Raw genomic sequence first — 13,980 nt, 5'->3', positions numbered from 1 at the left:
TAGTTTGCTGTTGTAGATCTTAAATGTTTAATTATCAATTGAAGATAATGTATGTTCAAGCATAACTTTCATCCATAAATGTGTATGTCTGTAATGTCCCTTTGTTCATACTTTAATGTTTGTGTGCTCAATTTAGTTTGCATTTGCAAAAGAAAAATAGTTAGCTGTTTAAGTAAATATATGTTTAAATGGTCACATGTGTAGACAAAAGATTCTCTGAAATGATATTTGTTTTAACTTGATAAAGTGTGAATGATAAACATGGATGTGTGTTGACATGAAGAGGTGAATGAATGTTGAGCTAACATTTGGATGGTGTCTGTAGAAGGCTGACATTATCAGAATCAGAATCAGAATCAGATTTATTGCCAAGGAAGATTTAACACCAACGAGGAATTGGTCTTTGTGAATAAGGTGCATGCACTGAAGACAATAAACAATAAACAATGAACAATGACTATTATATATACATTATAAAATATACAATATAATAATAATAATATTTGTGTCCAAATGGATCCATTGTAAATGACTCAACACGCTGCAGTTCATATTCCAGGCCTATAGGTGGCACTTAAAGTTCATCAGATATGGAGAAGAATGAACTCTGCACAACCCAGTCGTTTCCTCGCTGTGTTTGGGCAGAAACAGATAATATATAGCGTGCTTTCCTTTTTTTGTGCTTACGATGTTGTGAAAGGACCGTTGAGTCCGATTTATGGTTTACTGTACTGTGTTATTATGCTCGCTAAGAGCTCATTCATCTTTGTAGTTTTTATAAGGGATTTCCTAACACACACACACACACACACACACACACACACACACGCCTCCACACATTCATTTGTTTGGCTTGCTTATGTTTTGATGTTGCTAGTTGTTGAAAGAAAGTGTTGTTTGTTGAAGTAGGTGGTTTGTGTTTTTGAAGAAAACACTATTGATTTTAACTGAGCAGCATCTGTGATTATTTTGTACAATCCCATATTATGATAACAGCTGGTTGAGATGGTCAGTGCTCGGATTCATGCCTTCCTTCTTATCTAATTATTGATATTTTCATGATATCGACAATTTGACTAATTTCAGGCTTTGAGACTAAATGTATATCATATTGATCCCTGATTTCAGGGGGGTGCCCCGTGTTAACTGATGAATCATAGTTAGCATATTTCATTAATTAACTATAATAATTGTATTAATCAATAATAATATTTTGATTAATAATCAATATCGATTCCCAACATTCTTTATTCAGATTGTTTGTCTGCAGCTGTCCAGCCCCTCCCATCTGAAACAGCTGGAGATGTGGGGAAATGACCTGCAGGTTTCAGGAGCGAAGCTGCTGTCTGATCTGAAGAAGAGTCCACGGTAGACTGGAGACTCTGAAGTCAGTAGAAGGTGGCGCTGGTCTCAGCAATATAATAATAAACAAAGGTAGTGTCAAAGTAAAGATCCAGTATTTCCTGCTCTCCTCCATGAAGCTGTGAGAGGAGAATGGTGACAATTTTAGGTTTGATTTTATTTGCTATTTGTATGCTCCCACTTTGCCAGATTATTAAACACCATAATATATCGTTCCATTGCTGTGCAGACGACACACAAATATATCTTCCGCTGAGGCCTGGTGACCCTCGAAGCCTAGCTGCTATCTTAGACTGTCTTAAAGATATTAACAGTTGGATGGCTGAACATTTTTTTACAGTTTAACAACACCAAAACAGAAATCAAAACAAAAATATTGTTCACCCCCTAACAATTGAAAGTCTTTTAAAATGTGGACTCCACTTCTTGACTCACACACTAAAAACAGTTTAAATCACAATACAGCACTGATGCCTTGGCCTGCATGTTGCTGATTTATTGAAACAAAATAACAGAACTTTTGTTCACGTAACATGAGGTTGTTTTCTGAAGAGACACAAAAGACTCAGTCCCAACCTTCTATCATAGCTTATCATGATCTGCTTCATAATATTCATTTTGACAATATTATTTCAACACAAAAAGGCTCTACAACTGTATAGGTTTGATTCCGTTTTTATTTGGTATATTGCAACATTTAAACATCAGAACTCGTGTTGCGTTAGAATCTAAATTAGAACTAGTTTGAAAATGTTTTTTTGTTGTAACATTGACTTTTACCGCTTGGTGGAGGCCCTTTCTGGGTGAAGAGATGTAGCTACAACCTCAAGAGCTGGTGTTTGTTACAAGACTGTACATGTGTGACAGACAGTACACAGAAGACCTGCAGCTCTGTGGTTACTAAACGCTGTACAATACAGTGTTTCCTCCAAGTAATCGAAAATGTCAACCAGCAGTCAGTCAGGAGTCCCTGAGCAGATGCTTCAGCTACTTAACATGCATTCATTAAAAAACACACTTTAAGTCAAACAACCCCACACACCCCACGCAGATACATAAGAAGGTTTTAGATGCTTTTCCAACACTAACTGAAATACAAACTTATGGCTTTTAGTGTGTTGTAACTTTCTTGAGGATTATATGCAACTTTAGGCGAGCCAGGAATCTGTATAATGATTTCATAATCGCACTTCTTCTCCTGAGTATGACCAGAGACCCTGAGTACTGAGGATGAAGAGGTATGAAGAGTTGTATTACTCCTCTAACTGTGCCACCACGCTGCGCAGTCTGTCCACCAGCACTGTAGAAGAGAGACAGACACATTATAAGCATCATCATAAGTCCTTGTTATATGTATTTTTTTTTTTTTTTTTTTTTACAATTTGCTACATCACGGAATGTAAATGTGTCTTTGATTGTGAATTTATAATGGTTTATGTTTGTATCTCTTATGCTTAATCGGAAATTATGAAAAAATTCTACACTATATTTGTGAGGCAGATACAGTATTTAAATATAACGTTCTAAAGTGCCCCGTTTTATGTAGGTAACAGTGTTTTCCAAGGTGTCTATGGATGATGAATCAAAATAATTCATACAGGCTGATGTCAGTCGATATCTATATATATCACAATATAAATCAAATCACTATTTCTGTCAAACTGAGAGGTTCTTTTTTACTCCTGAGTGAGATGTGAAGATATCACATAGTTAATTTAGGTTTAAATATTGTTAATTTCTTCTGTCAGAAGTTGAACATTACAAAGGTACTGTACAACATTATACAACTGCATTTCAAATAAATACAAATAAATACAAATATATAATGACATCTTAAATCTGACATGCACAGTCTGGGACCGTGAAGTCTTGTATTGTGCCGGCTCTTGAGGATGGCACTGTTTCAGATGGTAAAAAGATTAGTGGTATTACCACAGATCACAGAGGCTTCAACCCGCCCGAGGAAGAGCAGCTCTCTGCATCCAGGCTGAGAAAACACTATCCAGATAGTCTACGAGAGAGAGAGGCAAATCAAGTTGAAATTGTGGTACAAGAATTGTAGAAAAGAGTTCACTTTTCTCTCTATCATCCATCTTTATAGTTACAGTGATGTTTAAAGACACGATCAGCCACCACATTCAAACCACTGACAGGGGATGTAAAAATGATTTCCTCATTACAATTGAATGTTGTGCAGAGAAATCTTGTTTCCTTGCACTGATGTGGATGCTACTCGACACACACCAGCACATGTTAAGAGCTCTGTGGGAGCACAGCCCTTCATGGCATCGTTTGTTGGTAACTTGTGATTACGAATCAACTGTGGACGTTCAGCTCAGAGACGACAGTTACGTAAGCAGACTGACTGTGGTGTCTCACTTCAGCCTCACTTCATACAGCAGGACAAAAAGATGCTCAACATTGAGATCTGACTCGTTTTTCCTCTCAGACACTGAAAATGTGAATACATTTAAACAGTTGTCTTTGAGAAACTCAATAATTTTGTGATTTTGTGTCACAATACAAATGTATTACTGACTGAGGCTTCACCTCGCGGCTGTATTTGTGCTGTTGATGCCTTTAGGATGAGTTTAATCCAGATATCAGACACATAATTTGTCTTAAACTGAAGTGGAGGGACACAGGCTGGTGTTTTGGATTAAAGAGTGACTCTATTAGAGTTAATCTGCAGACAGCTGCTGGATTAAAAACTGGATTTATCTTCACTCTTGTCTACCGTAATGACAGAGGTGACAAAATCTGTTGTAATTGTTGTATAGCTAGTCGGGCAGGTTGGCGACGGGCAGCACCAACCACTCCGAGAAGTTCAATGTAACAAATACATAAGTAAGATACCTAAGTATACTGAAGATAAATGGTTAAAACACAGGATTTCACAACCACATCACTGCTGATTATATGTTATTAATCAGCGTAACAGACAGACCAGTGCTTCATTTAAAAAGGGCCACAAATATGATGAAGTCGTGAAAAAGTCATGTGGAGGTGATCAGAACAACATGTGAGAGAAATCATGATGATTTAAACACCTCAGACGTTGCATTTATTAACATGTTGTTCCTGAAGTCAGGATACGGATACATGTACTTTATGGAGTCATGCATGTAGTCCTGATAATTCACGTGCCTCAGCATAAATCAATGTACTGAATTAAATGTAGTTTTCATTAACGTCTCTTCTAACTAACAGCTAAAACTCTGGTCACAACACACTCTGGTTTTCTTTCTGTTCACCGCACCTTATATTTTATCTTGCACTACAATTACTCTGTTTATTCATACATTTTTTTAATACATTTTGTACATTTTTGTATATTGCATTTTTTATTGCTATTTCAGTATGTCTAGGTTGTTCCTTTTATTTCACTGTGTTGTTATTGTCTCTGTGTGTAATGCTGCTGCTACACTGTAATTTCCCAGCTTGGGATCAATAAAGTATAATATTCAAAACATGTGCTGATTTCTTGTTTGTAAATCCTAAACTTCTCAGACACATACGATTTGATCTCCTGGTAAATCTTTAATTATCTGTACATCTTGTTTTTCACTGATATGAGCAGGTGAACTCCTTCAACACACAGCAGGTTGATTATCTGTTGCCCTGGAGTGAACACCACTGTCACTTTTTACACATCAGACCTGAAGGTGCATCACTGAGTTAAACATCTAAACATCTTCTCTTTGGCAGAACTGCTAACCAACATTACAATGAAGCCTGTTGTAGAGAGATACGAGCTGCTGTGTTGAACCTGCAGCACACAGATCAGTTTACTGTGGACGTGAAGACAGACGACAGATAACGAGGACTCACCTGTGAGTGGAGGTCGATGACAGCTTCTTGTCTGAGCTGAGTGACTGAAGTAATGTGTGCGAGCTGCGCAAAAATGTAAATGTTTGTACGCTCTCAGCTCCTCCTCCCTCTGCTGCTCACTGCCTCCTCCTCTGCTCCTTCCCACCTACTTCCTCCTACCTGTCCTGTTGAGATATGAGCTGCAGGGATGTTTCTCACAGGATATATTGTGACGCTGGTTCCTGTTGTGTCACATTATTGATCCTCCCTCTCACATAAAAAAGCAAACTGGATGAAGCCGTCATTTCACCAGTTTCTGGTGCAGATCAACTTGCTTTTAAAAACTCTTTTGAAGCCAAAGCAGTGATGGAGCTGTGATGTGCTTCAGGCACAGGAGTCTGTCCAGCTCTGCATCTTTCTAACAAGGACAACATGAAAATCACAGCCGCTTTACGCAGTGATGGGCTGTTTGTACAATTAACGGAGTCAAGAATGAGAAGAGGAGGGCGGCCGCAGACAGGAGGGTCATACACGACTGCAGGGAAACGAACAGAACCGGGCTGGTTTATGAGCAGAACGGCTGATGAGTGACTGAGATTCAGGTGGAGATGAGTAAGTCAACAAGACGGCTAAAAGTCTGGTTTATCTGGTTGGATGTCATCAGTGTATCACATCCTGTCATTCCACTGAATTACAGAGTTTTATTGCGTTATAAAGAATGCTGCCAATTAACCTTCAACCATCTGTATTTTCATAAATTCAGTTTAATTATCTCTGAGTTATGTAACTGTAGAGCGGCAGAGACCAGCGGAGGTCCTGTGGGTCTTTCATCGGGTCTCCAACAGAAACCTGTTGATCTCTGGAGACCAACCTGTGCAGAACTGCGACTCTGTTTGTGTCTGACAGAGTTTGAATATCTCAAATTGTGAATCTGTGATGAATGTGAGGGAGGACGACAGCCAGAGGAGGAGATGAAGATAACTTATCAGCTCGACCTTCGTTACAGGTTGATAAATCTTTGTTTGATTTCATTTCTTGCACGCACCTGCATTCAGACAGACATACTGCATTGTCGTCCACTTTGCCGTAAGTAATAATTTCCTCTCAATATATTAATTATTCTGGCTTCTTGCTGGAACATGTTTATAAAGAGGCCCGGTGATGTGACTGATAGAGCTTCATGTTGACGCACAGCAGCAGCTTAAATTTTGATCAGACTGTCTTTTTTACCTTCTGACCTGTTTACATACGTTTGTCTCTGAACCCACAACCAGTGATTACAGTGATCACCAGTGGAGACACCAACTGCTGCGTCTCTCTCACATAGTGGCCTTCAGGAGCAACATGGGACCTTGACTTGTGCCATGAATTACTGTGGAAAGATTTTTTATTTTTTCTTTTATCATGAAAAAAATTAAGGAACTAAGAAAGTTTATCAAACCAAACTTTTTTCCCAGCACGTCTGAAGTCATGAACACAGGAGAGAACACAAGACTTTAGAAAACAGATCAACACAAAAAAAAGAAAATGTAGATTATTATGACGTCTGCGTATTCATAGGATACATTTTCAACTCAAAGTTTGGTATAAAACAAACAAATCAAAATGTAAGACTGTGATGAATTCAAATCATAACGACTTCACAAGCCGACAAGTGACAAACTCTCCTGTGACTGTCAGTGTGATCAGTTTTATTGTGATTTTTCTGCCATGTTGGCGTTTGTGACGTATGTTGAGCGAGGTGATGCAATTTTTTTTTAATAAACTGTCAAACGTTATACATCTGATGTGATGGCTGTCTGGGTGTTTGTTCCTCCATAGGTCGGCTCTGCACTGCAAAGCTCAGAGCAGCCGATCAGCAGCTATGGCCTTTGTTAGCAGATGCCAGAGGCTTAAAATGATCTGATCCATTCTGTTCCTTGCTCACTTCAGATCATCATGGATGTCATCATGCCACTCCGCCGTATCTACAACACGTTTGATACGATGAAGAACAATGGTCAGCAATGCCCCCACATTCTGAGCAGACTTGAAGCGCTGCAGGAGCTGGTGGCTTTCGTCCAAGAGAGGGAGTCAGGCCAACACTCTGCAGACGTCAGCAAAGCCTTGGAAAAACTTAACACCATCCTGGTGGCAGCGAAGAAGCTGCTCGACACTTTCAGCAAGAAAAATCCGGTGGCTCAGATGGTTAAAGCCAGCGACTACAAATTAGAGTTCGAAAACCTGAACAAAAGTCTCACTGATGCCTTCGTGACTCTCTCCGGGGCTCTGCATGTCCACCAGGAGAGGAAGCTGGAAGAGCAGGGGAACAAACTGGCAGAGCAGGAGAAGAAGCTGAACAATCAGAAGAACAAATTGGCTGAACAGGAGAGGAAGCTGGCAGAGCAGGAGGACATACTGCAAAGAGTGGAATCAAAGTTAGCATATGAAACTCGTGCGTACTATTGTGTTCTGCAGTAAAAGAGGAGCAGAGTCGTTATCACCGGCATGCTGTCAAATCCTGATAGGAGGAGCGAAGGTTGAGTTCAGTACAGACGCTGGTCAGATCAGATAACAGACACAGACAGCTTCATGCTGTGCGTCACATACAACAGTAATAATCAAAGTCTCTGTGATGGAGATGCAGATTGTTCTGCAAAACAAATGTTAAACAAAATCACGTAAATGCCTCATGGTTTGCACATAATTTGTACCTTTATAACCAAAGAAACATTCATGTGAAGATGATTGAACAGAATATTTACAGATCATTATCCTTAAACCAACTCTCTTTGTATTCATGACTGAATCACCTGAATAAACAGACTGATTCCAAAGGACAACACAGTTTAATCTGTTTTTATTTGTTCATATGTGGTTGACTCACCACAAGCAAGAGCGCCACTGTGCATCTAGTTTGTGTAATTATCATGTTCACCATATACCAAACGTACAAAGACGTAGCTTCATCTCGCTCTTCGTACGCCATCTCTCTCGCATGCTGAGGCAGAGTTTGTTGTTGCTGGTGATGTAAAGAGGTCAGCCGGAGGCGGCTCTCTGACCACTAGTTGAAATAGGTACAGAGCCACCGAGCGTACCGGGGTACGACACACTTCAGCCAGTGATTTAATTTTCTCACCGGCATGTATACTCGGACAATTGCAGTTGTCTGATTGAGTAGCATAGTGGAACTTTGGCTGTAATCCAACTAAGCTGTGCATGTAAACGTGCTGATTGTAAAGTGAGCAACTGGTTTGGTTCATATAAGCTGATCAGACCTTCAGGTGCAGGACATTAAGTCACTGTAAGAAGGAGGGATGCAACATGTTGGAGCTAAACTTGATTAACCTGTAGAACCCCAGTGCTCCCTGCTTAGGTGGGTGTTATACTACACGACACACCATAAAAGGGCATGCTAATCACGTAGCAACATAGTCATGCAGCATACCCACGCAACAGGAAGAAGCTCATCATGACAATCTCTACCCGAAAACCAAACCCAATTCCAACAACGAGAAATGAAAGCAGAAGCAACAACAACTGAGCAAAGCTGCACAAATCAGAAACATCATGCAGTATATCAGCTTAGATGCTACAGATTTAAGGACACAGCTGTGGTTAAACATACTGAATGTTTGTAGTGAAATGTAAGAAAATAAATAAGTTTACTGGCTGTAACACGAGAATCTGAAATAAACACAGATGGTGCAAAAATGTGATAAATGGCTAATTTGGGGATTTGTCCTAAATATGTCTCTAATAAAACGTCTGTAACTTTGCTCTGCTGCACTTTATCAGCATCAGTCCCAACAGAAGAAACATTCACCTTTCACTCTTACATTTTTTGCCATGTTCTAACTTCGTTTTAATCGGACCCAGTGAGATCCGAACTGATGCTCATACCTCTGCAAAAATCTCACAAGCACTCCCTGATATTGGTACCGAGACATTCTATGTGGACCTTCTGGCTGCAGAGTTATAATTGAGTACTTGAGCAACAACAAGTAAATGAAGCTGGCTCTTATAAAAGTTGCTGTGGCCCTGTCATGATTTAATGTCAGTTATGTTCCCATTCCTGAGAAGAAGAAAAAAGCACAGATGTTTACAACAGATTTTAATATGTTCCCTGCTTGTATTAGAACTTCTGTACAGGCACAAACAGGTGAAACAAAATGGGTCAACAACATTTCCAGCAGCAGCAAATTTGAATATGTCACCAAACTTTCACATATTATATCTTTAAGTCACCAGTGAAACAAATAGAGTTTACAACTGTCTCTCCTGGCCCTCCCTCATTGTCCTCACATGTCACACTTGATCATCACTAATTACGCTGTGTGCACATTGTTTTAATGAAAATAAGAATTGTTAACCACATAACTTCTAACAGAGGCAACTGGTGCTCGCAATGGCGCAACAGTCCTTAGGACGGGTCTGAAGGTCGTATTGATAACAGTCGGGGGGCAAAAGACAGGCTGGGAGACAAAGGTGGTGGAGACAGGCACAGAGACAGGCATGGGGCTGAAGGCTCCGGGTGGAGGCATGGGGCTGTACATGGAGGGCATGGCGCTGGGTTGAGGCATGGGAGCTGTGGGGCCGTACATGGAGGGCATGGCGCTGGGGTCTGGCATGGGAGCTGTGGGGCCGTACATGGAGGGCATGGCGCTGGGGTCTGGCATGGGAGCTGTGGGGCCGTACATGGAGGGCATGGCGCTGGGTTGAGGCATGGGAGCTGTGGGGCTGTACATGGAGGGCATGGCGCTGGGTTGAGGCATGGGAGCTGTGGGGCTGTACATGGAGGGCATGGCGCTGGGTTGAGGCATGGGAGCTGTGGGGCTGTACATGGAGGGCATGGCGCTGGGTTGAGGCATGGGAGTTGTGGGGCTGGTGCAGCTGGCTTGTCCACTGTAATATTCTTCTTCCTGTCTCCTTCCTGTTACAGTTTCATACACCTTGTGCAGCACATTCCCCTGCTCGACCTGTAGCGCCCCTGACAGGACCTGGAAGTTATCAGACAGTCTTTCGTTTATCTTGTTGAATTGCTCTTCATGGGCTGAACCCTTTATAAAGCTCATTACAGCTTTAGTTTGAGAACACTTCATGATCAGCTGCTTGGCAGCAGCCAGAGTGTCACGAAGCTCCTTCAGAGTGTTCACAACATTGACAGAGATTTGACCAGGCCCCCTTTGTTCGATGGTGAGAACCAGATCCTGCAGCGCTTCAACTCTCTTGGCGACTCGCTGGCAACGCTCCTTGTTGGCCTTCGCATTCTGAGCCATCGTGAAGATAGTCTTACACAGGGATAAGACACATTGTACTGGACCCAAGACATCTCCTACTTGACCCAAGACCCCAACCACATCCATGATTAGCTGTAGAGACAGAGAGGCAGTTAGGTGGTGCCACAATGAAGTGAACCCAACCAGGTTCAATTAACAAAAACATGAAGATGCAAAAAAAATATTCATGGAGAACATTTCCAATTTAAGTATTTCTTCAAGAGTCAGAAATGTGGAGCCAAGTCTCCACAGAAAGATGATCAAACTGCCTGAGTTTTCAAACGATCAAGTGTCAAGTCAAATCTTAAAGATGACATGACAAAGTCAAAAGATAAGAGTGGCTGTGAACGCACCCTCTATGTAGCATGAGTAGCGGTTCAAAATGTGGATGTTCAAGTCGAAAATGTTTGAATAAAACATTTGCATTTACATCAAAGCTACTCATTTCATGAAGATACAAAAAAAACAATGTTGGCATATTTATTTATTTTCCTGGCTTCCAGACGCGGTCGGTACTGATGGTTACTAGCATGATGTTCCTAATTTCAACACAGTTGATTGGTTGTTTGTTGTAACACCCAGAAATCAAAATCTCTTTTCTCTCTTTCGTTATTTCTGCACGATTAAACTTTAGCTATGCTGATGGAAGCTGCAGCTGCTCAAAGACGGGAGGCTCGAGCTCAGGACAGCATGTAAACATTAATGGCGTTCATCAGCTTCAGCTTTGTTAACTGGCCTCTCATCCATCGGCACATGCCAGCTTCTCTCTGCTCTCTGGGTGTAGCTGGGTGGTTCGGTAGAAAGAAAATAGTTCCGCGGGAAACTGCTCACAACATGAGGCCTGTGGACAAGATGCTGGAGGTCACACTAGTTGATTTGTATAATGATGTTGTATGAATTATTCTGTTCTTTGTATCAATTTGAATGACAACGACACATCTATGAAGAAAAATGCATATGTGAACATACAGCAGTCGACAACAGCAAGGAGATGCCGACAGAGAGGAATTCCCCCGAACGTCTCTCAGTTCTCATGTGTTGTTGAGTTTGGACAAACTTTATAAACTTTGAATAAGACTTTCCATGAACAATTCTAAATTATTTGGTCCCTCTTGTAAATTCAGCAAATGTTTTATACAAATATAGAATATATGTGCCTGTTTGTCATAGCTGACAGAGACTCCAGTCTTCAGTGTAGTTAATACTCATACGCAGTTTTTAGATCATGTGGGCGATCGGTTAAAGGTTTTTAGAAAGTGAAGCTGTTTGGGGGTGATGCAGCTTCCTGTGACCATGTCTACAGATTATCCTGAGGAACAGGGTCAAAATTTCTGAAAAGAGACATTGTTTTTGAGTTTGAGTGACTGTGAGTTAGTCCCACAACGATGAGAACAACAGTAACACTAAAATATTAACACATTTCTTGTACAGCTTATGACCAAATAAAATGTAATGAGGCTTCTGTTAAACAGTCCAGTACTTTTACCTCCAAATTGGGCTATTAATTGATTTAATTCAATCAATTTGTTTATTTTCATTTTCATTATTGATTAAAGAACAGTTTTACATTCCACACTTACCTGAACAGGTGTTTCTGTGAGAAGATTGAGGAAAAAAGAGTCATTAAAACAAGTTAATCTGAAGCTTCAACAGTTTGATCAGATGAAATCATTTTAGTTGAGTCAGTGTCACTCTGGACTCTACTTGACTGCTGAAGCCTTGAATCAGCTTCAGATCAACTTTGAATTTACATCAGACAAACCCAGTTTTAACATCTATTATCTTAAAAAAGTTGACTTGAAAAGATACTAAATGTAAATTTCTACAAAAAATCTTCCTCTTCTTAAGCAAAAGCAACCATTTACAAACCAACTGGGTTAAATGAAAGAAACGTCATCAAGGTAAAGAGTTTTTTTAGCCAATAAAAAGATATTCTGTAGATTTTCACTCCAGACATTCAGTTAAATGATCAAAAAACCTTGAGAGATTATTTACCTGTTGACCAGCGTTCAGATCCAAGCAGGCCTGAATGTTAATCTCATAAATTAAATAAATTAAGTACTTCTGTGCAAACAAACATCTTTCCTGTTCCTCTCAGGTGTTTCATCTGAAACATGTGTGGCATCTATGATGGTGTGCCATCACAGCGCCACAGACAAAACAACATGTTTTGTTAAACCTGCTCATCCTGTTCGAGGTTATAAGAGCTACGGTCCATTGGCACCAATCATATGGGTTGTTATGAGCTCAGGCATGCGTGTCACAGTGAAACTACACCGAGAGGTTCAATCAGGACAACTGGAGTCAACATACAGAACGATCATCTGATCATCGTCACCACCTGCGAATGTGGATTGTGTGATTTATGAAGTCAGTGACAGCTCGCAGAGACTTTTAGACTCCATAGTGAGTCCTGATCATGATGCAGGACGAGTTCACCATAACTACACTCAATTAATAAATAGTTGTCACCTACACACCTGCAGTTTTCAAACAACATCCCAGGCTGAGGGATGATGGCATTGATTGTCTCGCATAATTAGGAACGTGAAGAAAAAAAACCTAAATGTTTCTCGTGCACTGATGTGACCTTTAGCGGCTCCGTACATTGAAGATAAATGCAGACGTTGACACAGATTCAGAGTTTCAGCACTGAACTAAACCTGCAACAATCCATGTTTTTAACTTTCTGGTCCTGTAAGTTTCCATCACTCAGTAGTTCAGACAGGCAACTTGAATAGCAGCTACGATGCTCAGACGAGGGCTTGAACATTGTATTTGTTAGGACCCACAGATGAAGTCATTCATTGTGGATTTCAAAATGAACTCTAAACTGAACACAGTGTCTCAGAAGTCACCATTCTTCACACCTAACAGCAAAATTCAGCTTTGACCTACGATTGGTCATAGTGACGGAGCCCCTCTGACCAGATATTCACCTTCATGGTTCTCCATCTTTCTCTCACCCTGTTTTATCCTCAAGGGCTTTTAGCCTTCTTGCTGTCCATTTAATATTGTACTAACTATTGTTGTTGTTCAGTGATTAGTAGTCAAGTTATAAACAGTTCAGTACGATTTAGTAAATGTGCTGTTTTCCCTTCTCCAAGGATGGTGCCCCGAGGTGATCTAATGTAAATTTGATCTTATTAGTCATCATTATAAATAATTATCCCTGAAAATCATTAATCATTATAGATTAATTTAACCTAAATCACCCTTTTGATGTTGTATAAACACGAGTAAATTGTGTAATACAAGGTTGAATGTGTCTATTTGCTTCATTCTTACTCTATGGACAGTGATGTTGTGGTTTCCCTCTTGTGACAAAGGTATTTATTGTAAGTCACGTTGGACAAAACCTCTGTTAAATGCCCTGAATGTAAATGGAAAATGTAAATGTTCTATATCAGTACACAGAAGTGAGTCAAAGTATAAATGCAGATTTATGTTGTGACCCTTTGGTTCGAAACTTAACCACTAAAGTGTGTATGAAGTATTTGCGATTAGTTCCTCGTGACAGCTAACAAGACAGCTGCCAAGTGACTGACCA

At 40.3% G+C, this 13,980-nt stretch overlaps 1 protein-coding gene and 1 long non-coding RNA gene across 2 annotated transcripts; both read right to left on the bottom strand.

Annotated features, from left to right (window-relative positions):
• Positions 1–2,027: 2,027 nt before the first annotated feature.
• Positions 2,028–5,346, bottom strand: LOC119023720. The gene is made up of 3 exons (XR_005076322.1): positions 5,194–5,346; positions 3,295–3,373; positions 2,028–2,662 (listed from the first exon to the last, which is right to left on the bottom strand). It is a non-coding gene; the product is annotated as an uncharacterized LOC119023720 (long non-coding RNA).
• Positions 5,347–9,256: 3,910 nt separating this feature from the next.
• Positions 9,257–12,509, bottom strand: LOC119024706 (MAPK-interacting and spindle-stabilizing protein-like). The gene is made up of 3 exons (XM_037107715.1): positions 12,426–12,509; positions 12,011–12,024; positions 9,257–10,523 (listed from the first exon to the last, which is right to left on the bottom strand). The coding sequence occupies exon 3, from the start codon at positions 10,515–10,517 to the stop codon at positions 9,501–9,503; it is 1,017 nt and encodes a 338-aa protein (XP_036963610.1). The 5' UTR covers positions 10,518–10,523; positions 12,011–12,024; positions 12,426–12,509; the 3' UTR covers positions 9,257–9,500.
• Between the last annotated feature and the right edge of the window lie 1,471 nt (positions 12,510–13,980).

The sequence above is a fragment of the Acanthopagrus latus genome, chromosome 8 (genome assembly GCF_904848185.1).
Source record: "Acanthopagrus latus isolate v.2019 chromosome 8, fAcaLat1.1, whole genome shotgun sequence".
NCBI classification, from domain to species: domain Eukaryota; kingdom Metazoa; phylum Chordata; class Actinopteri; order Spariformes; family Sparidae; genus Acanthopagrus; species Acanthopagrus latus.
The sequence above is the reverse complement of the archived record's forward strand: the minus strand, read 5'-3'. Positions and strand labels throughout refer to the sequence as shown.

Coding starts and splice junctions, on each gene's coding strand:
- LOC119024706 (XM_037107715.1), bottom strand. CDS start 10,517: ATGGATGTGGTTGGGGTCTTGGGTCAAGTAGGAGATGTCTTGGGTCCA.